The sequence below is a fragment of the Dufourea novaeangliae genome, unplaced genomic scaffold (assembly GCF_001272555.1).
Source record: "Dufourea novaeangliae isolate 0120121106 unplaced genomic scaffold, ASM127255v1 scaffold246, whole genome shotgun sequence".
Lineage (NCBI taxonomy): Eukaryota > Metazoa > Arthropoda > Insecta > Hymenoptera > Halictidae > Dufourea > Dufourea novaeangliae.
Window position 1 is genome coordinate 903,834 of NW_015374139.1, and position 22,817 is coordinate 926,650.

A 22,817-nucleotide genomic window follows, 5' to 3' on the forward strand; every position below is an offset into this window, starting at 1 on the left:
TTCTTTATTATGTATTAGTGTCGTATAAACAACCAATAGTGGAATTCTGAACAGTTTGTACGGTAACTAAAACCTTTTCTAAGATCTGGGAATGTATCACCGATTGTTCCTGATCTGCATCTATAATGCTCCATGTTTTCTCCTGCAATTTCTCATAGTTTGAAGCTACAAGTCGTTGAAGTTTACTGGTCTCAAAACGTTCTTCTCCCCAGTTACTACGTAAACGTTGAGATGTTTCAGAAATCTTCAGTAAAATAACCATATCTGGACAAGGTAATCCTTTATCGGGTTCTTTACACCAAGCTAAATTTTTCCCAGTTGTGGCTGCTGTATAAGCAGCTCCTGAACCTGCATACCTGTCCCAATGTTAATAATTTAGTATAATAATACTTCGTCCGAAAACTGAATAGTAATATACTAAAAACTAACTACAAATGTTCAAATTTACCTGTCAACAATAAGGGTGGTTCCACTGTGTAATGTTTTTAAAATATCTTCTTTGCATTCCCACCGATTTGCACAGAATAATAAATGCATTGCTTCCAGAGATAAATCTTTCTTTTTAGCCAAAAAATCATTAATTATTGATCCAATAGGAGTTTTTCTTTCTGCGAACAAATATACCTCGTTCAATTTTTAAAGCGATGTATTTTCCTAAAGTGAAGACAATTTATAGATTCGATATGCGAATGAAGATATATCTCGGATAAAGTGTAATTATCACGTTACGTTGGATATTACTCATAGCACGCATTTTCAAGAACGATTTAAAGAGTTTCAAATCTAAACAAAAAGGATCAAGTTTTTCTTTGAAAATTGTACATATTAGATTTATTCATAATATAAACAGAAATTACAGGCCTTATATACCAGGAAAAGCTCGAGCTTCTGCAGGAATGTTTTGTTTATTCAGTGCCTCGATTAACATTTTTACTTGAGTAGATTTCCCTGCTCGATCGCATCCTTCGAAAACTATTAAGGCTCCACGTGCAATCGACATTTTCTAATGACATTAGAAATATACTTGAAAGTTCTGAAAAGTACTAGTGAAAACCGTTTACTTAACCTATTGCAACTAAATGCATAGAAAGTCCTAAGCTGTGTTGACAGCGATCTCTTATATCATGTGAAGAAGAATGCAGAAAGATAGTGTCAAATTATTTGTTGAATCCCCATAAATCGATGGTACGTTTGGACATGACCAGAGGCAAATTCAAATTTATAATTTTTTATATAGATAATAATGTACATATGTAACCATAGTCGAACTAGAGGCGCTAGAGTGCGCAGATCAGTGCTAGAGATGGCTAGAAGCAAAGCCGCGCAGTTATAGTACACACATATATACAGACAGCTCTCGTCTTCACCAAGCACAAGATTTCAAGTTTAAAAAACGTAGATTAATAAAATTTATTTGTTGGGAAACACTGGTCAAAAGAACATTGTTCAAATCATACATAAATGTTTGTTGCAACTGTTGTCACTGGGTCCCGTCAAGCACTCCTTGTTTACTTCATATTTCGACGGGTCCCACAGCGTTGTATGGACAGCACTCGACTTGACCAAGAACTCGACGCGTAGCTTAAAGAACGTAGCTTAACCCCATTTCATTAATAATAACAATAAACGTTCAGAAAGCTGTTAAAATCGCATTTAATCGTGGAGTACCATTATTTTCGACCGGTGGCGCCACCCGTGGCGAATCGCTGAAACTGCTAGCCAATTATATGGCCAGCAGTTTCAGCGATTCGCCACGGATGGCGTCACCGGTCGAAAAAATTGCGGTATTCCGCGATTAAATGCAATTTTAACAGTGTTCTGGTTGTTTATTGTTATTTTCAATTACAGGAGATTAATCTACGTTCTTTTAGCTTGAAACTGAATGCTTGATCAACACGTGACTTGTCCATGGAACGTTGGAAGAGCTATTTAAAGTGAACTAAACAGGGCACGCATCGCGAGATAAAGTGTCAACCGTTGCAAATAAATGTCATTTTGACAATGTTCTTGTAATTACTGGTTCCCACCTGCCACAGAGTACTAATCTGCGTTCCTTAAACTTCGAATGTAATCCACGACGAGGAAAACTGATGCTCGTTTAGCAGTGTAAATCCGATCGAAACCTGTTGCAATCACATAACCACTAAACAGGCAACACTTTTCTTCGTCGTGCATTAGATTCGAAGTTTATAGAATGTAGATTAGTACCCTATAACGGCTGATTCGTCTTGACCAAACACTCAACTTGTAGCTGAAAGAACGTAGATTAATCTCCAGTGATTGAAAATAACAATAAACAACCAGAACACTGTTAAAATCGCACTTTATTTGCAACGGTCGACACTGTATCTTGTCATGCGTACACCGATTAGTTCACTTTGCACAGCTCTTACACCGTTACACGTACAGCTTTCGTTTAGCTGAAGCACTCAATTTGTAGCTGAAAGTACGTAGATTAATCCGCTGTTATTGATAATAACAATAAACGGCCGGAACAGTGTTAAAATCGCATTTAATTGCGGCATACCACTATTTTTTTTGAACGGTGGCGCCATCCGTGGCGAAACGCTGAAACTACTAGCCAATTATATGGCTAGCAGTTTCAGCGATTCGCCACGGATGGCGCCACCGTTCAAAAAAATAGTGGTATGCCGCAATTAAATGCGATTTTAACAGTGTTCTGGTCGTTTATTGTTATTTTCAATCACATGAGATTAATCTACGTTCTTTCAGCTACAAGTTGAGTGCTTGGTCAAGACGAATCAGCCGTTATAGGGTACTAATCTACATTCTTTAAACTTCGAATGTAATGCATGACGAAGAAAAGTGTTGCCTGTTTAGTGGTTATGTGATTGCAACAGGTTTCGATCGGATTTACACTGCTAAACGAGCATCAGTTTTCCTCGTCATCAATTACATTCGAAGTTTAAAGAACGCAGATTAGTACTCTCTGGCAGGTGGGAACCAGTAATTACAAGAACATTGTCAAAATGAGATTTATTTGCAACGGTTGACACTTTATCTCGCGATGCGTGCCCTGTTTAGGTCACTTTAAATAGCTCTTCCAACGTTCCATGGACAAGTTACGTCTTGATCAAGCATTCAGTTTGAAGCTGAAAGAACGTAGATTAATCTCCTGTCATTGAAAATAACAATAAACGACCAGAACACTGTTAAAATCACATTTAATCGCGGAATATCACGATTGGTTTGACCGGTGGCGCCATCCGTGGCGAAACGCTGAAACTACTAGCCAATTATATGGCTAGTAGTTTCAGCGGTTCGCCACGGGTTGCGCCACCGGTCACAAATAATAGTGGTATTCCGCGATTAAATGTGATTTTAACAGTGTTCTGATCGTTTATTGTTATTTTCAACCACATGAGATTAATCTACGTTCTTTCGGCTTCAAACTGAATGCTTGATCAAGACGTAACTTGTCCATAGAACGTTGGAAGAGCTATTCAAAGTGAACTAAACGGGGTACGCATCGCGAGATAGAGTGTCAACCGTTGCAGACAATTAAGATTTCAACAATGTTCTTGTAATTATTGGTACCCACCTGCCAGAGAGTACTAATCTGCGTTTTTTAAACTTCGAATGTAATCCATGACGAGGAAAACTGATGCTCGTTTAGCAGTGTAAATCCGATCGAAACCTGTTGCAATTACATATACCACTAAACAGGCAACACTTTTCTTCGTCATGCATTACATTCGAAGTTTAAAGAATGGAGATTAGTACCCTATTACGGCTGATTCGTCTTGACCAAGCACTCAACTTGTAGCTGAAAGAACGTAGATTAATCTCATGTGATTGAAAATAACAATAAACGACCAGAACACTGTTAAAATCGCATTTAATTGCGGAATACCACTATTTTTTTGAACGGTTGCGCCATCCGTGGCGAATCGCTGAAACTGCTAGCCATATAATTCTCATATTTGCCGCGAAATTCAACTAGCAAAATGGACTTTTGGAAACAGTCGCTTGGACAACAATGGTATATGGTGCACAAATTTTGACAATTTCAAAATTCATAAATAACACCTTACCAATTTCATTAGTTTTTTTACATTTATAGTTACTGCAGTATATACATATCACATTTATCAATCAATAAGAATAACATTCAGATTAAACTAAAGGATAGTATACTTAATAATTTATAACGATTCTTAATAACTATTAAGTAGCATAAAAATCTTTGTGCATTACATATTTACATTTCTTCAATGCTCACAAACTGAACCTGAAAAGTTAAAACCATCAGTTTCACGATATGTGACGCTTAGATCTTACGATTTTTTACGACATTGTATATACATATGTACATATATACCCTTCATTTGAATAATGCTGATAACTTTTTTCTTTCCAGTAAATTCTTTTGCTTGAGAGCTGCTGTAAATATTTGCAGTTCTTGTTCAACTACTTTTTGCAATGCAGGATTCAATTCAATAGCTCTTTTTAAGTCTACAGTAGCTTTTTCTTCATCCCAAGCGCCTATATAAGCTTTGCCTCTCCTATATAAGGCTTTGACGTTATCTGATAATAACAGTATGCATGTTAGCAAAATATTTTTTTTATATACATATGAAAAAGGTACGATATAAAATAATAAACCTGGATCATGTTTAAGGATGGTAGTACAGTGTTCTATAACTGCATAATAATCTTTCTGGATCAATTTACATTGTGCATAGTTTAAAAGCAGTGGAATTTTCAATCTATTTAGTGCCAACCATTCATTTTCATTGGGTTTTTCACTACATATAACATGTAATAATTAATAACGTGTTAGTATTAATTTTACTATCAATTATATGTGCTTCAACTATGTCTAACCATATGAAATACTAACGCAAGCATAAGTTGTTCTAACATTCCAATTCCTTTCGCATACACGTTGCAAGCATCTTCATAATTTTTCTCATTAAATAATGCATTCCCTTTCTCTTTTATTTCTGGGATACTTTTCAGTTTCTCATCTTCAGTCATTTGCCATGATTCTTTTTCATATTCTTCTGGTAATATTACATTCACAAGTTCTGAAACATACAATAACAAATTTAAAATATTCTGGTTTCCTTAGTTTCACATTATTTTTAATTACCTACCAATTGTGAACTCTAAATCTTGAGGATATCTGATAAGTTCATTTAAATCATCATACCCAATTCCTTCATTTTGTAAGGTTACACCACAACAGTGATGTGTACGTTTTTCTGATTGTGGCTTGCCAACTTCCCTCAATGTTTTAGACACAAAAGGATATGTTGTGACTAGCTACATCAATAGATAACATTAAAGCATGCATTAAGCTTTGAGTTATGTTTTGGTATTATCATAAACATACGCTCTTATCAACTCTAAAGCAAGCCACTTCATTTAATGCCATCTTTTGTACAATAACTTCCCATACTTCTAGCTTAAACTTTTTGCCTAAAATAAGTTCCATCGGCCTTCCAATAACTTTACTGTCATCAATGATGGTTTTCTCTGGATCACATTTTGTTGTTTTATAATGAAACACAACCTAAAAGATTAAACATCATTAATACAACAATGTAAGATAATGTATGTAGAAAATTAAGTGACAATCTATAATACATACTTTTGTACCGGTTACAAAATTGATTACTTTTGTTCCAGCATGAATTATGGTCTTTACTATATATTTATTGTTGTCCATCTTAATGACGTAAATAACAATGATGATTAAAACAAATTAAAGTATATCAAATTCAACATAGGACACTTTCAAATAATAAGTTTAACATTTGGATGAACTACAAAGTCTTAGAAGTTGAAGATTATAAAGAACTTGTATGCAACTTGAGTTGTAAGACTAAATATATGTTGGGGACAAACCTAGAAAGTTCAATAAGTGTATATACATTAGTACATACATACATATACTTATTTCTGAATTGTTAAATTATTCCTTATCTTTGATATTGTAGTTTCATTATTTTTTATACTACATTGTACGTATGTATACGTTTCAATGACGGCGAGACTAGCGATAACCACAAAATGGAAACTCAATTTTACACTACAGCATACTACCGCAACCGCAAAACGGGACAGAACGTGTTCATTCTACGTCCGTGAAGTGTGTCATCGAGTTCAACCGATTTTTCGAATTTATTATTAACGAAAATTGTATAATTATTTAGCTAAAAAAGTATTTTACTGATAGAAACAGTGAACAGAACCTAAATAATTTATTTCTATTACATTGAATTCGTTCAATATTTTCGAACAGCATTTTGTAAAAATCTTAAGAGACAGGATTTATACGAAAAGGAACACAGTATATAATTAATGCACATATGATTTAGCGTTTAATAAATAAACGCGAACGTGTTGCACATACTGGTGCTTGGAAAAAACATTATACTCGGAAAAAATTCATTACGAAACACGAAAAAAACTTTATGGTACGTATAGGCAATCATGAATAGTTTATATATTTGAACTTTGCGCAAGCTAATGAATTACTACTTCCATTTTGTTATACAGTGTGGAACTAGACGTGTCGTACACCAGAAATAGTTTACCTTACAGTGCAAGAAAGAGTGATCTATTGTTAAACAGTTACAAAGAGAAAAGGGAGATTCTTTGTAATCAGTTTGTGTTGTTGTAGCCTAGGCTCCTATTACAGCAAGATGAATACGGATACTGAGAACATTACCTCTGCAGATAATATAAATAAACAGAAACCACATAGTAAGCTAACAGTTTTTATGTTAAATGTTTTGTGATCTGACTTTATCACGATAAAGTGGATTTTAATTAACTGAATATATTTTGTAGATGTGGAAGAAGTTACAATTCCTGTACCATGGGGACACATAAGTGGTCAGTAAACCTTTTAATTTACATTTTCTTATAAATCTTGCAATCTGTGAAAATTTTTTTCTTTTACTTGTAAACTAAAGAAGTTTAAAAAAATATTATCACGGTATAACGATAATAAATTTAGGCAAATGGTGGGGACCAATGGATCAGCAACCGATAATAGCATTACATGGCTGGCAAGATAATTGTGGGTCTTTTGATACCCTAATTCCATTATTGCCATCAGATATAGCCATTTTAACCTTAGATCTATTTGGCCATGGTTGTTCCACCGACTTTCCCATTGGGCAATTCTGTAATATAGTGTGGGATGGGCTTCTTACACTACGTAGAATTGTTAAATATTACAGGTGGAATAAGGTTAGCTAGCAAACAAAGTTATACAACGATTATTTTATGTTTTCAAATTGCTTTGTGTTCATTTAAACATACATCTTGATTTTGCAATATATGTGTACCATAATCACTGTACCTTGCTCTGTTTAACATTTAATCTGGAATCTTGCTACTTCAGATAGTATGCATAGTTTTTTATCTTCCTATATTTTAACGTTATTATAGTGTATTTTTATTTCTAATTGTTTTCTTAATGACTTACGCAATATTTTAAAAATTATTTTGGGGAAGGTTGACTGTTACAAGCTTCGTGTTAAATTCTCATTTCTCATTTTTATTACTATTCACAATATAATAGAAGATTATACATTAAAAGTGGGTTTGGTATCATTATATAACTGAATTACAGATGTGTGTGTACAGGTAGGTAGTAGGACTTTATTCTTTAGCTACAACTTTGTTTCGTAACGAAAGCTGTACTTACATGTACTTAAAACTGAGGATTTGCTCAAGGTAGATATGAATTGTTAGAATAGCAACTTCCCGATGATGTATTTTTGTTACTTGCCTGTAGGCAAATGGTGGGGTCCTAAAGGGATCCAACCAATAGTGGCTCTGCATGGACGTCAAGATAATGCTGGCAGTTTTGACACTTTGATTCCATTATTATCTGATAAGATTTCAGTACTTTGTCTGGATATGCCTGGACATGGTTTGTCTTCTCATTATTCAAAGAATCAGTACTATTATGTTTACTGGGATGGTATAATTCTACTCCGTAGAATTGTTAAATATTTCAAATGGAACAAGGTTAGCGTGTATTAATTAGCAGGATTAACACTACCACTGTTAATTAAACCACAACAACATTACTAATTGGCTAAATATATTTAGTCAATATTACAAACATTACAAACATTACAAACATTACAAACATTACAAACATTACAAACATTACAAACATTACAAACATTACAAACATTGTCTACACTATGCAAATGTAACAGTTATCTTTCAATCTTGTTTTTACTGAATTTTTCTATGTTATTGCACTCACACAAAATAAAGTAATTTGATCTAACCACACATATAACACACATATAACACACATACACGAATACGCATTTACCATCCACACACTAACTTTTAGCCATACCAAAAAGTTAACACATAATTATATAATTCTGTTTACTTTTATGCGTGTTACTATATAATTATTTCTATTGATCCTAGGTAAAACTAATTGGACACTCTTTAGGAGGAGTTGTATCATTTCTATACTCTGCAACATATCCTGATGAAGTAGACTTCATTATTAGTCTAGATATTGCAGGCCCTAATTCAAAAGATGTATCAGAAATTGCAGCTGCAACTGGGGACACAATTGATAAATACTTAAGTTTCGAAACCCTTAATGGTAAAGATAGTCCAGATTACACGTACGAGGAAATGCTTCACATAATAGAGGGTGCTTATAATGGTTCTATAACCAGAGAAAGTGCAATAATATTAATGAAACGTGGCATACGACCGTCCTATGATCCTGAACGATTCTGTTTTTCACGCGACTCACGATTGAAGGTACACTTGTACCATTACTTTAAATTGAAGGTAGCAAAATTTTTCAGAATATTATGCACAATAACAGATTTATATTAAATTTTGTAGGTTGCTACATTGGGTATGCCATCTATGGATTTGCTTCTTGCATTTGCAGCTCGTGTAAAATGTGCTTATCTCAACATTCGTGCGTCCGATGGATTGAAGTATGAGAAACCAGAACATTATCATATGGTCTTAGATAGAATAAAAGTAGGTGCTAAAAGATTCGAATATCACGAAGTGGAAGGATCTCACCATGTCCACTTAAATAATCCTGAAAGAGTTGCAAGCATTATCAATAAATTTATTAGCACTTAATGATGAAGCATTGTAGAAGTGAATCATGATATACTAGACTATAGTTGCTCGATTAGTTTTACAGTAGCTATATTAATTGTATAATACTGCTTAAAGTGATTCTATGTATGTAAGAGGTGGATACGTATGTATTAAGTACAAATTTTATGCTCTTTCGATTTAAGTGGATTTAATTTATCAAAAGTACAACGATTTGTATTAAAATATTTAATACACGAATTTGAACATACAGATACTTATTAAAAGCGTAGTTTTCTTTCCAAATAGTATGGTAACAACGGAATGTTTTTTTTTTTAAGAATAATCGAAGTGTATTTCATTCTCGTTCCTGTATTAATGTACGTTTGAAAAAAGAGAACGACATTACTGATTACAGATAAAATTTAATTTTCGTTGTTTCTATTTGTTTGAGCGTGCGTCACAAGTTAAAAATAAACTCGATAATAATACATGCTAATCCAAGCAAGGGCGATGTTTTTTTTTTTATTGTGTCTAATGATGCAGCATTTTTTTTCTTTTTTTTTTATTAGCATTATAATAGCGATAATACATTAATATGCCAGTAACGCGATGTGGTAAAAACTTACACCGATTTACGCGTCTACACATGACACGGCGATAAAATACTTGAATGCGATAGTCGTTATCATTACGTTTCTTTTTTATGTTATGTAACACATGACTTTTTTGCGTTACCGCGCCATTACTATGCCAATATTACACTCCTGAGGTGTTTCGCACACGGTACAATTCCGATAGATCACTGGAGTGGGGATTGGCGGAAAGTCTGGTAAGTCACCATTTAGTCCAGCCGAATGGCTTCTTCCTCTTAGGAATTAAATATTTGAAAACTAAAGGCCTCGTGAAGGTACATACAAACTTTGTCGAAACTGGATCGAATTCCTTTGACGGAGTTTGCGGATAGATCGTGGATAACCGACTTCCTACCGGAACTGGTTGTTAAATCGCGAAATTCATCCTAACGGATTTCTGGTTACAGCGATGTAACTTCTTCTGCGACACTAATCAAAGTCTAACTATTGTCTCGAAGTCGGGTCTTTTTATAACGTTTACGATATGTATACCATTCACAGATCAGTTATTCGCCTGCGCATTATTTACGAGGGTTTATTACCGCCTTTACCTGGAGTATATGGCTCGTAAATATTCCGCTGACCACTGTCTATCGTTTCATTGGTCACGAAAGTTCCTTACCATAATAACTCTATATCTTGCAATATTTAAAAATGTACGTTACGATTATAACTTCCTTAAACCATTCCTGACAAAATTATGTTCCACAGCCCAAAGCAATTTGTATGCATACTTAACGACAAAAATGTCGTTTGTAATTTATTGAAATAAATGAAATGAAATAATTATCAACGGAGTTTCTGGCCCTCGTTTCACCTGTAAAAATTTAATTGCTAATTATAATATGTACTGAAGTTGTAAGACATTCGGTTGCCATCGAGATCGAGTTACAAAAGAAACGATGTGTGGCGAAGATAAAGAAAGTGTTGATACAGATGTTTTTAAGCAACATACAATGGTCAAACTAAGAAGTTCTCGGTGTCAATTCATTTGTTCAGCTGCCAGGAACGATGCCACGTAGAAACAAATAACATTATGTACGAAGACACCTTACCGGTCTTAGCTATTACGTGTCAGTTCTTCCTAAATTTTTGATCGGCATAGAACGATTACGGTGTACACATTTAGAACGCGTGTTTAAGTATGCCTTATCGGAAGATCTTGTAAGCGAAAATCGAGTAGCATCGAGGCAACGTGAAACATTTTTGTAAATTACCAACGTTCAAGGCGATTCGACGAAGTAAAAATGTATCGGTAGCTGTTTCCTACAGTATCTAAATATTACCTCCGCGTATCACAGTTTAATATTATCGCGTTACTATGTGTGGCAATAATAATAACAATACATTTTTAATACTTCAGTGAAGGTCGAAACCTGAATTTCATGTTTGTGGGTGAAATTTAACGCAACGGGTATTATACGGGACTTTTTGTCGAATTATTGGTTTAGGTCGTTATCAGGCAACTTCTGAAACGAACTTATCCTATCGTACATACACGTTCTGCGTGTCAGTAATTACGAGCGACGATAATGCTGTCGCATGTAGAAAACGAACGTGAATATTCCATTCGAACAGGTGAATACCGTTTGCAGTTGTCAACGCGCGTTCTCCTTTCGTATTCCTGATAGAACAATTCGCTCTCTGTGAAGCAGAGAATTCATTGTTGTGCATCGGAATTTGTAAGTATTTATTCGATTTTCATTATAATGCATATTTCAACTCACACGTGACGACGAGAAATTAGAATGGATTATTTCAAGAAATCATCTGTTTATAATTCCTTCTGTGTAACATAATATAATTTATGGACATTTTTTCTTGTTTTATTATACAGCCTAAACCCCGTCATTCGAGTTATCGGTCTGATCCATCGATCCCAACGATCAACAAACTTTTCACTTGAAAGTTTGTTCGTTCGGCTCGAGTTATCAGATTGAGAAAGAACATACTTCGCCCCTTGATATGAAATTGACTCGATATTACAAGCAGTTACAAGGAACATCGAACTTCAGTTGTATTTCTGGAGGTACTTGCGATATTCTACTGCGCGCTGCTGTAATTCTCGGTCGGTAGGCGTATATGCTGCGTAAGTCCTCAAACGAGCTTTCGCTAGTTCCAGGTCCTGTTTGGAAATTACTGATTTTAATGTAGTGTATTTCGATTATGGCAGTACTTTTCTGATAAAAAGATTGTTTTCTATTATAACAATAAAAGTGACCCTAATATTTTGTGGAATTCACGTTCTCCAAAAGTTTTACACGAAAACGCATCTTGGTCACTCCAATGTTTGGAAATGATGTTGTTATTAATTATGTTAACAATACTGTACCTTTAAGAATTTTCGATTACGGATCAAGGATTCTTCCGAATTTATACGAAAAATAGGTGTCAATGTCATTTCCAAGTCTTTTTCATATTGCAGATTTTTCGAAGACACCTTGCTCGCGGAATTAACATCGATCTCCCTCGTCGTCATCACTATCTATAACTTTTCACATTCACACTCATCTATGCTGTTCTAATTCTCAATTTCAAAGTGATTGTGAATTATATAGCGAACATACGCGCATGCCTACAACGTATTGTAATACATCTGGTTTCTATAGAAATATTGTACATGTGGCAAGTGGCAACAATCGATATCGACGCCCGCATCGAACGAACAAACATATGCACATGCAACGTACACGAGGGTTTCGAAGGATGAAGAGATTTTTATTACGTATTAATGTATCTTAAATAAATTATATTCGGCAGGCTGATATTCATAATCCTAAATATGAAATGTTCTTCTATTTACCAGTATATGCAAAATGTATATAGCTTTTAATAATACATTTTAATGGATGACAATAAAATTTCTTTCTGATTAGCCTCCCCCTATTGGTTAATTCATTCTTCTAAGGTTTGCGATGTCGGCTACAGAGAAATATAACCATCGAATTAGAATTAAGTTACAATTTGCATTGTAGAATAAAATTGTGTTATTTACCAGAATGTATATATGACTTGGTACTGATCGCTCTATCACTTCCGAAATACGTGCTTTACTTACTTTATGTTCTTCATCTACAAATAATAGAGGAAGAAAATTAAAAATTAAAAATATGTGTGGATAATATGCAACATACTGAAAAATTATTACCAGAAGGAACGGCTAAAGATAGCGTCGGAAGTTGTACAAAACCTGCTACAAGTGGACGTAGAATCCATTCAACCTTTCTTTTATTTTTCGGAAGTATGTAAACGTCGACCTGACATCAATTATCTAATTAGCTACTGTGCTACAATTTTTTGTATTTTCAAAGAATTACGTACTTCTTTCTGGCCAGCAAACATAAACGCATCACTAGGTTCCATAGTTAATCGTAATGTAATCATATAATCAGAATGATTCTTTATGAAGTACGATACCAGTAACGGTGTTCGAACACAACCGTGAGGTGGTAACTTGGCTTCCAGGCCAATTACCGCATCTTCAACCCACAAAGGAGCTAACGTTACGCTACTACTAGTTTCCAACGCATTTTCACTATTAGTACTGAAACAACATATAATGTTATTCAAACATTTTTCCATAATATACTTCGACGTAATGTTTTTTTTTACCGTTTCCACTTGATGGTGTATACTCCTGTACTAACAGGTTGCTCGCTACCAATTTTTGGTATCAGACAGTAAGAATCTGTTCCGGTTTCACCCTCGGATAGTGTAATACCAGCTAAAACGGATACCGATTCATCTCTATTCTCTCTTTCTATAGAATCTCCCTAGATAATAATGTATGCACCATTACGAAATGGAAATTTTGTAATAATAAGAGATTGTAAAGAAATTATTTACCAACTCTATAGAAGTACCGATAATGTTTATAGGCCATGGAGAAACACAAGAAATGTGCGGCATTATTATAAAGGGTTCATTAATGAAACCTTTTGTTAATGGTTCAAACAGTGTAGTGTAAAATAGCGTTGATACTTCAAATGGTTTCGCGACTGACAGTAAATATGTTAATTCCTTAATTCCCTTTATTTGTTCAGAGTTTGAGTATTCAACCTACAATTACGAAACTGTCAACACTGCATTCATAAATTTCAAAATTAAGAAACATTTATAATGTTTACCTTTATATGGATATTTCTATCACCAACTTTATGAGCTCTTAAGTACACTGTTTGATTACTACTGCTACTCTTTTCTAAATTATCAATTGGTATTGATATTACTGATTGTTTGTTAACCATAGTCAAGCTTAATTCCGCTAGAAAACAATTGAAATTAATATCAGTACGCAATTAGGTAATGTTTATGTCATAGTATTATAAACATACTAGATTGTTCATGTGCCATATCAGACACAAGTGATACGTTTAAGACTGCTGATAATATATTTTCATTAGCTGTAACAGATATTCGAATAGGAAGCCATTCTCCTAAAAGTGCTGGGTTGTTGGATTCTGCACTTATGCTAAGACTAGATTCTTCTTGTGTGATTTCTGCACTGACTAGCGGTTGCATCGTCTCAAATTCTCCTCTACTGTTATAAACATGACATACATCATTTCCATTATGAGATACTCAGAAATGTTTCATTGCAAACGTACCAAAACTGTTGAATCTCAGGATATAGTTGACTCAAAAAATTTGTTTCTTTTCCCACAGCGGAGAACCTCAAAAGTATACAACAAACAGTATCATTACCCATGTATAATGAAATAGTAGTGATGCGTATTTCGCTACCATCAGTGGTTTGCGTTGCTTGAAACTGATAAAGAAATTTCTTTGTTTCTTTCGCATTGAAAATAAGATTACTACTTTGAGCATCGGCAATAATGAATTCTGACGAGTAGCCGGGGCTATCAATTGTAATTGATACTTTAGAAAATTCTATAATACCATTATACAAATTTCTGAAAATAAAATTTCGTTGCATTGTTTGTTTCATTTTTTCTATATTTGTGCTAAGCCTATGTGAGAATAGATTACCTGACAATAACTTCTACGCTAACAGTAGAATTAATAGCGTACTTTGGTTGTAAAAATCGTGCTTTAACTTCTACAAATGAACTCATATTATTATCATCAATTTTAAAGACAATTGGTTCTGACTGATTAAGCTCCATTACCCACTTATCTAACGCTGGAAGTTTCACATCATCGGGTAAATTAGGTTCCGGATTTGGAGGTTTCTTCTACCGTTTCACATAAAAATTTTAATTAATTGATTATAAATGATTAATATAATGATTTCATACCTGTCAATTTAACTTACATTGAGAATATTAACAATATTGGTGTACATTGCAGCTTTGTAGTTTTCCGGGAATGTGGTGGAGGGTCCTAGTGCTTCAAACGCTAATGTGATGTAGTCTTGAATACTTGTGGACAGATACGCAGCTCTCAAGGCATTTTTCAAGATATTTGTGATTAAGACGGGCCACCGTTCCCCACGATATTCCCACAACATGTGCATCAATAATCTGGCCAATCAAATTTTACGATTTTGATGTTAAGTTATGAAAATAGTCTAGAGGGAATAATGTTAGGATCAATCAATTTTGATTAATGCGTAGAACAAAGTCTTTCAGGCGGTTTCCAAATATTCTTGTTACTGTTTAGGTTTAGTATAGTAATAGTTCAACTCCAACTTACGTGAGTACTTTTCCATAATCCTTGCAATTATAATACTCTTCAGCCATTTGTACCACTGAAACAAAACTATCCTTTTGTAGTCAATTCACAAGTAAAAGGGTTACAACTAAATATAATAGTATACAGCATAGTATACCTAATACTCTTCTCATCCTTGGACATCTGTATAATTTAAACTGCGAAATTGCATTTCCCAATAAAGCAATAATGATTTTCTGTAAATAAGATACTGGTTACATACATGTAGAATAATGATTAAATTTGAACATAGGAAAAATACAAGTGTGCCTTACTGAATGATCAACTGTATATTTTTCTTTGTACTGTAAAGCCTGTATGGCAATTGCTTCTTTTCCTGGGTCTGCAGGCTCAGCGCTTAGTTTTCCAGGACGCCATGGCCGTTGTCCATAAAATTCCAATTTGTCTTCTCCAGCTAATGGATCTGGATTTGGATAACTACTAATATTCTAAGATAACACACATTGTGTATATAGGTGTGTTTAAATGTTCGATACAGAAATGTGTTTAGTAATTGTATTAGTTTGCATACCTGACAGAATTCCTTGCAAGCTGTTAGCCTTAAGCCTGCATGCTGAGCTGCTAATTGAAAATAATAACCAGGGTGTTGAGTTTGAACAGCTGGAAGTCCCTGTCGTATAGCTTCATCAAATAATTCAGCAAATGTCGAAAACTGACTGCACATCCATGCATGATGTTCGAATATGAGTTCCTTTGGACCAGTTCTTGGTTTGAATCTGTGTTACCAAAATAATACCACCATGACAATACTTGTTATCTACTCGACAGCTTAATTAGTGTATTAACTTCTAACCTGTCGGTATGGTGTCTAAATTGTGATATAGCTTCTTTAGGAACATTTAAATTAAACATTATTTTACATAGTTTATAGTTGATAAAACAAGCAACAGTTTTCATTTCCATTGCATTTGTGTCTGTCATTTTGATTTCAGACAAATTATTATATGATTGTTCGTAATGTCTACAAAAAATTTAATTATCTTTAATTACAAAGAAACTACTTATTGATTTTATTTGACTTACTTCTTTGCAATATTTTGATCTTGCTTTAATTCATTTAAGAATGCCATTTTGAATTGATGACGTACAAATAAATGTTGATGTACAGTTTTATTAAGTTGATCTTTGTGTCCTTTGATAATACGATATTCATGATGATAAAAACTCTGTGCTAAGTCATATAATGCATTTTCCAATCTGCGAATGTACACATTTAAGTTAATAATATACAATCAAATAACAGAGCAATTAACTTATAGATTACCTAGATGTGTAGCCTAATAAATGATTTCCATGAGGTAGAATGTACAACAATTTCGGTGGTAGTTCACATGCTCCACAAACAGCTGTAGCCCTTTCAGTTGCTAAAGCATCCTCAGATCCTGGTGGAGGCTGAGTACAATGTTGTATAAGTACTACAGCTATTTTTGTGCTTCTGCCTTCCAAAGCATTCCTGAGGTCACAGGTAATTAAAAGTAATATTGGATTCATTAATACTGTTTAACATTAATAATTCATGTTGCAATTAATGCAATTAATACCTAAGTGTTTGTACTTTAGAAGCACATTCCATTTTTTTGTCATTCCACTGTGGATCATTCCAATCTAAATCATAAAATACAACAACAACTGCTGGAATTTCATTAAGGTATTTGTTCATCCAATTACGTTTCAATATTCCTTTAGGTATGTACCACTCGTATGAATTACGCTGAAATACATAATACACATGTACTTTCAAAGTTATGTACATGTTTCCTCAAATTAGTTCAATTATATTTAATGATATATACCTTTGGTTTGACTGTAGGAAACTCATGTGTAGGGCTTAGTAACTTAAACTGGATCACAGAATTTTCCAATCTGCGATTATTACTAAATGCATCCCAAATAGAACGATGCACTGGATTTGCAATATCTAAACCAGTTAGGCCAATAAGAGCCAGTGGTTTAGCTGTCAATTCTGTTGGCAACTCAAACATAATTACGGACTGTCTGCAAAAACACAATATTTCTTAAGGTAAACTGATAAATACTTTTCTTGCGAATAATTCTATTTATAATTTCTTTTAATATCTCGTTATATTCTCATAAACATACTTGTTGCTTTCGTCAATGCACTACATCGAAGAAAAGTATTATAAAAGTAAAACTTAGCGTACAATAGAGTCGCACATAACTGGATGTACTACTTAAATACACACAATTTCGCACAATTTGACAGCTTAGGTTATGTGCTATTGCCTGATGATTCTGTGTATATAGGTGTGTCGGTGACTGGTAGTGCCATCTACAATCAGTATCATATTGATGACATAGCTTCAGATGCGATTCGAAAATAGACGTCAGATCTGAAATGGTACATGATGGTACACGAAAACCGTACTTGATACAAAATAATATAATTCCGACTTCAATTTTATATAAACATCATAAAGTAAGAATTGAAAAACAAATTAAGTACCTATTTTAGGTTACTAATCGATTACACATAAGAAACATTTATTTCGTTACTTTGTTTTAATGAGTAAAACTTGATTTTATTGGTTACATATGTATATATGTACCTAGTATCGAAGTAATGATTTCGTTACAATTAGACATTTTTATTTGCAATTTATTAGTACAATTACTAAACAACATCGGAGGCGTTCAATAATTCCGACTCTCCGTCTTCCTCCATGGGATTCAGTCTGCTCGCGGAACCGGGAGAATTTAATTTCGTCTGTTCAGGCGTAAGTCGAACTGTGGTACCATGTCTACTGTAATCTTCAATTTCCCCAATTGGTCGTTCAATATCTTCTTCCACGGTCTTCCTACATTTATTCTAAAATTCAAAATACGATTCAATCTACAATCTTTCTCCTTCCTTTCGGTATCAAACATTTAAGCTTTCTTCTCCTACTTGAAGGATTTTTAGGAATTCTATTCGGAATTCTTTGCTACAGGTGAAGTATACGATAATGGGCACGGCGAAATTGCAAAGCTCAACGACAGCGGCGAACGCGCGAAATAGGTGGTAGCCAGTTTCTACGGTCTCGTAATTGCTGTACAAAAACTGAAGAACCATCGACGGTATCATCGTCACCACGAAACACACAGCCATGACCGACATCAATGTAGCAAGGTGTTGTTCTTCTCTGAAACATGATTTAACCGTGATAAGAAGATCGATTACCCAAGTTCGTACATGCAAGGGTTATTACTTTTCAGAAGGGTAGCCCATTATTTGGATATATGGCTTGGTATAATGATCGACAAAAAACATTCTTCTCGTTATACAATGTGTCTCGTTAAAACCAGAATACCGAAACGTCTGTTATATTATTGACGATATGGAAGAACATTTAATACATATTTTACATGATCTCGAGAAGGAATACAATGCAAGAAAAATGTAGTCACTCTCCACATCACTTTTTCGAATTTGTTCAAGATTATCGCGGTAGTTTTCTCGCACGAGAAAATATACATTTTTTTTTCCACTGGATCCTGAAGTGAACGTTAAATTAAGTGTATTCACTTGTATCGGAATGATCTGACCTCGAAGTGATCTTGAACATCAAAAGAAGGATGAGCGTCTCTTTGATGTCTTGAAGGTTGTTTCAAGGTCACTTCAAACTCACGCCACGTTTTTTTTTTTAGTAGTAAAACGATCCACTTGAGTGAAGCAAATAGGAGTATCAAATTCCACACGACTTGAGTGCGTCCCTCTCCGTCTGCGATGAGTATGTACATAATATACGCTACCTGTATCCACGATTGCGGGTTAACAGAGACATGTCAGGAAGGTTCGCGGTACGGTACTGTTCGGAAACTAATTGAAATTCTCGTTTCTTTGCGTTCAGGTGCAGAAACCTCTTGACGACCACGGTGTTCAGTATAAGAAGTATCACGGTCGGGCAAAGACGGGCCGTGATTTCCATGATCCAGATGTACGCGTGCCACAGGCCGTTTCGCGTGACGGAAACGTTTTCGCGCAATGAGAAATGATTACCGGTACCATCTTGCCACTCGTGCACCATTCTCATTATAGCCAGCGGAGCACTGATCTATAGAGTAATTTCAATAGAATATTAATTTTCCATTCTCACGTAGAAGGATTCAAATATATGTACCGCGAACCCGAAGATGAACGAGCACAGGACGAAAGAGTGGACATTTTTCCGAGCATTTCTGTTACGGATGCGAGCCGGGAAGAAAATGAAAATGTATCGGTCCACGATCAAGCAAGTCATTATTAAAATGCTTGCGACGGAGAACGTGTTCACAGCGACCAGCTCCAAATGAGCGTGGTAGAATACCGATGGATAGTTGTCCTTCGTACCTTGACCGAGTCTGAAAACTGAAATAAACATATTTCCGTCGTGGCACAAGTATTCGTTTTCCTGTAAGCTTCCAATCGTAGCACGTACAGATAGGTATCCAAGATACTAGGACTCCAGCGTGCGCCAGCGCCAGTCCCCTGAGATACAAATACGCGATTCCACGGAATATCGGCATAGACAGCACTGTTAGTATTAAAATGTTACCGAGAAGACCACTGCCTACGATCACCGGCATTATGACTTTGTAAATAACTTTTAAGAAAGAGGCGATCTCGTGGGGAACGCTTTTGTTCGCGTCGGTGATGCCAGTCGACGTAAAATTTTCATTCTCGCAGCACAAAAGTGTTCTAGAACATTTAACTCTGCGTTAAACACCCATGAAAACATGAGATAACAATGTTACTGGAATATACACCGATCGATAGATTGAAGGAGTGATTTACGTGCAACTAAATAAAAATCATAAGGGGGAGAAGAAGTCTACTCGTGTGAAAAACGTACCCTTTGAAGACTCCCGTTAACATTCTGAATATAAACAGAATTATTAATGAAAAAAAAGGAAACGAATTTAAACGGGCGATATTTTAAAGTCACGTTGAAGTTGTCACGGTAAGTATTTCTTATCTCGCGTGTTTTACCGTCTCCATTGATAAACACTTCAGCCGTGAGGGTCGTGGCGGGAGCACAACAAGTTCTGCGAGATCCATCCCCGATGAACTTACCACAGAGTTTCCCGTAAAAAGCCGATACCGCGCATGCCCCCCACAAGTGTATTCACTTATACACAGACGCGAAAAGTATATTTACTTATACATTATAATTATATTCCGGCGCCCTTCGTCCGGCTAACTCGGTTAACGATACAATAAAAACGTGTCCCACGATAAACTAATTGCTTTTTGCATGATCCCAACTGTAGTATGTATCGAGCCATACGCGACGCACACGGGACGATTGGTTATAATTGAAACGGTCAACAAAGAATGTTTGAAAGATCACCGTGTCGCGATAAGATGGGCCCGTCGAAGAAAAACTGTAAATTGGCTGTAAACCTTCACTTTCTCCGTGCTATTTCGTGAAAAGGACGTCTGGTTAATAGATGGGCTGTAGATTGCCAAATATAGAAGCTTTAAGTGGGGTCGGCCAGTATAAATTCAAAGTGAAACCGCTCCTCCTCTGGTTGCCTCTTAATTTTAAATCAATTCACGTCGACTGGTTTTAATGAGTAAACTGGTCACCATGAAGCCACACGCGATAGGATGTATCTTTTGGTAATAGAAAAAGCTTCGAATCTTCGAGACAATGAATTGTCCAGGAACGTATCAGTCTTGACTTAATTGTTTACTTTTCTTTAGGACCGTACAATTTGTCAGCTTCTGCATGGTTGCATCGAGGACCCTCGGGTCGGATAATTCTTGCCCTTGCCTACCTTCCAACGAGTGCGCGGACAATTCTCTACTGTTTTTCAACAGTAACGAAGTGATGATACTGCCGTGTGAAAGTGAGAATTTAATTAGATGTTGCTCAACAGTTCCGAAATCGATTGAATCGGCACGCGCTGACGGATCTCCGGAAGATCCGACGAAAACATTCTTGGACACATACAGAACGGACACGGTGGCAGGTACGACTGAATTAAATGTTCCGATGGACACTGAAGGAATCGTCGAAGAGTATGTGGCGTCTGAATTACAGACCGATCTACCGTCCTTAGAAGAATCTACTTGGGATGTTCCTATGAACGAGGAGACCACTGGGGATTTCAACAGTATAGATATGTACACTACTGAAAATAATAATGTTACTTATACGGACCCTCCTGACGATCCTATGAGCGTAACTGAAAATATTGAAAGTGATACAACCTTGATTGATGTAAATCAGGCGCCATTGCAACACCCGAAGACGAAGTTGCATCCTAATTTTCCATCCTCTCGAACTATAAGACAGAAGGATCATAAGAAAAAGAAAAACGATCAGTTGTTAACATCAGATGTTTCAGTGCTCCGCCAAGACAGCGAAGAGAAGTCAAATATCCAAGACTGGATCGAAGAAGCGAAAAACTTTGAGAGTCGCAGAACATCTCCAAAGCAACCGGATTTACTTTTAATCGAGGACTCGATGAAACGCACTGAAAATTCTCTAAGGAGGATAGATTCCGCTGTTCCTCCAGTTGTCGTGAATAAAGGTTACTTTAACAGGTACCTGAGGTTTCTCTCGACAGCCAAAAGCTTGTCTGAAAAAATCAGCGATCTCTCGAAGCAGAAAACGTCATTAGAGACAACTCTTACGCTCGATAGAGTATCCACTCGAGCGACCAACGAAAATGCAAGCTCAGTGAGCAAACTTGACGCGGCACAGCGTAATGATACGTCGATTATAAATTTATCGTACCCGGAAGATGTCGAGGATGTGAAACGCGTCGTTCGAAGCCACGCTTCGGTGCCTAATGAAGAGTTCGGGGAAGGTAACGCTTCGAGATCTTCATCCTCAAATCTGGAAACCTTGAAGCAAACGAAAGCTGACCACGCTGCTTCGGTGAAACGGTTCAAGAGACCGCCAAGAATCTTGCCTATAAGAAATCTTCGTAACGAAGAGCATGATTCGAATAAATTTTTGAATTCGAGAGAGCGAGCCAGAAGTTTATTTAATAAATCGAACGAAACGAGACGGAAACAGGTGTCCATTCTAATCAACAGAAATGATTCTAATGTGATTAAAATTAACTCGACGAGTGATACTTCTTTAATTATGGAGGAAACAGAAAATGAAAGTAATGGTTCGGATAAACGTGAGAAATTATTGATCGAAGAAAATGTCACTGAATCCATCGATAAAGAAAATCGAAAAGTTGTAGAAGAAAAGAAAAACAATAAAGATGTATAATTAAATAATGAAAATTAGATTGATTTCATTATCATGCCCAGTCATTAATGGTAATTAGATGTAGTGAAACTGAAGTACGGAGTTCTTTTTTTAATATATTGAATGAATACTAAAAATGGACTAGCTTTTATCCTCTTATTAGTAGCTACCTGAAGATAATGCAAAAATTTATTCCCCCTTTAACCTTCACCAC

At 35.5% G+C, this 22,817-nt stretch overlaps 5 protein-coding genes across 7 annotated transcripts; 1 reads left to right on the forward strand and 4 right to left on the reverse strand.

The window, feature by feature from the left end:
* Positions 1-7: 7 nt before the first annotated feature.
* Positions 8-1,000, reverse strand: LOC107191300 (thymidylate kinase). Its single transcript, XM_015580298.1, has 3 exons — positions 871-1,000; positions 449-608; positions 8-356 (listed from the first exon to the last, which is right to left on the reverse strand). Exons 1-3 carry the CDS (start codon positions 998-1,000, stop codon positions 8-10), a joined length of 639 nt encoding a protein of 212 aa, XP_015435784.1.
* A 3,345-nt stretch (positions 1,001-4,345) lies between these two features.
* LOC107191324 (aryl-hydrocarbon-interacting protein-like 1) lies at positions 4,346-5,707 on the reverse strand. Its single transcript, XM_015580331.1, has 6 exons — positions 5,618-5,707; positions 5,360-5,539; positions 5,121-5,289; positions 4,865-5,051; positions 4,627-4,769; positions 4,346-4,548 (listed from the first exon to the last, which is right to left on the reverse strand). The coding sequence occupies exons 1-6, from the start codon at positions 5,693-5,695 to the stop codon at positions 4,346-4,348; spliced, it is 960 nt and encodes a 319-aa protein (XP_015435817.1). The 5' UTR covers positions 5,696-5,707.
* Positions 5,708-6,413: 706 nt separating this feature from the next.
* On the forward strand, positions 6,414-9,343 carry LOC107191323 (probable serine hydrolase). Of its 3 annotated transcripts, XM_015580330.1 has the most exons (7): positions 6,414-6,446; positions 6,529-6,735; positions 6,823-6,867; positions 6,992-7,129; positions 7,889-8,013; positions 8,437-8,784; positions 8,872-9,343. In XM_015580330.1, exons 2-7 carry the CDS (start codon positions 6,675-6,677, stop codon positions 9,121-9,123), a joined length of 969 nt encoding a protein of 322 aa, XP_015435816.1. In that variant the 5' UTR covers positions 6,414-6,446; positions 6,529-6,674; the 3' UTR covers positions 9,124-9,343. The 3 variants fall into 3 exon arrangements, with proteins under 3 accessions (XP_015435816.1, XP_015435814.1, XP_015435815.1); XM_015580328.1 differs by lacking the exon at positions 7,889-8,013 and having other exon boundaries at positions 6,992-7,227; XM_015580329.1 differs by lacking the exons at positions 6,414-6,446; positions 7,889-8,013 and having other exon boundaries at positions 6,713-6,735; positions 6,823-7,227.
* A 3,220-nt stretch (positions 9,344-12,563) lies between these two features.
* Positions 12,564-17,525, reverse strand: LOC107191364 (trafficking protein particle complex subunit 11). Its single transcript, XM_015580390.1, has 21 exons — positions 17,511-17,525; positions 17,204-17,405; positions 16,952-17,121; positions 16,675-16,863; positions 16,434-16,607; positions 16,204-16,371; positions 15,922-16,126; positions 15,665-15,838; positions 15,508-15,586; positions 15,372-15,426; positions 14,992-15,199; positions 14,706-14,911; positions 14,324-14,629; positions 14,051-14,256; positions 13,844-13,980; positions 13,563-13,775; positions 13,329-13,489; positions 13,038-13,260; positions 12,865-12,973; positions 12,712-12,788; positions 12,564-12,638 (listed from the first exon to the last, which is right to left on the reverse strand). Exons 2-21 carry the CDS (start codon positions 17,390-17,392, stop codon positions 12,612-12,614), a joined length of 3,276 nt encoding a protein of 1,091 aa, XP_015435876.1. The 5' UTR covers positions 17,393-17,405; positions 17,511-17,525; the 3' UTR covers positions 12,564-12,611.
* Positions 17,526-18,000: 475 nt separating this feature from the next.
* LOC107191392 (probable G-protein coupled receptor AH9.1) lies at positions 18,001-20,320 on the reverse strand. Its single transcript, XM_015580420.1, has 6 exons — positions 20,240-20,320; positions 19,826-20,085; positions 19,529-19,755; positions 19,161-19,462; positions 18,316-18,550; positions 18,001-18,237 (listed from the first exon to the last, which is right to left on the reverse strand). The coding sequence occupies exons 1-6, from the start codon at positions 20,260-20,262 to the stop codon at positions 18,043-18,045; spliced, it is 1,242 nt and encodes a 413-aa protein (XP_015435906.1). The 5' UTR covers positions 20,263-20,320; the 3' UTR covers positions 18,001-18,042.
* Positions 20,321-22,817: the final 2,497 nt, after the last annotated feature.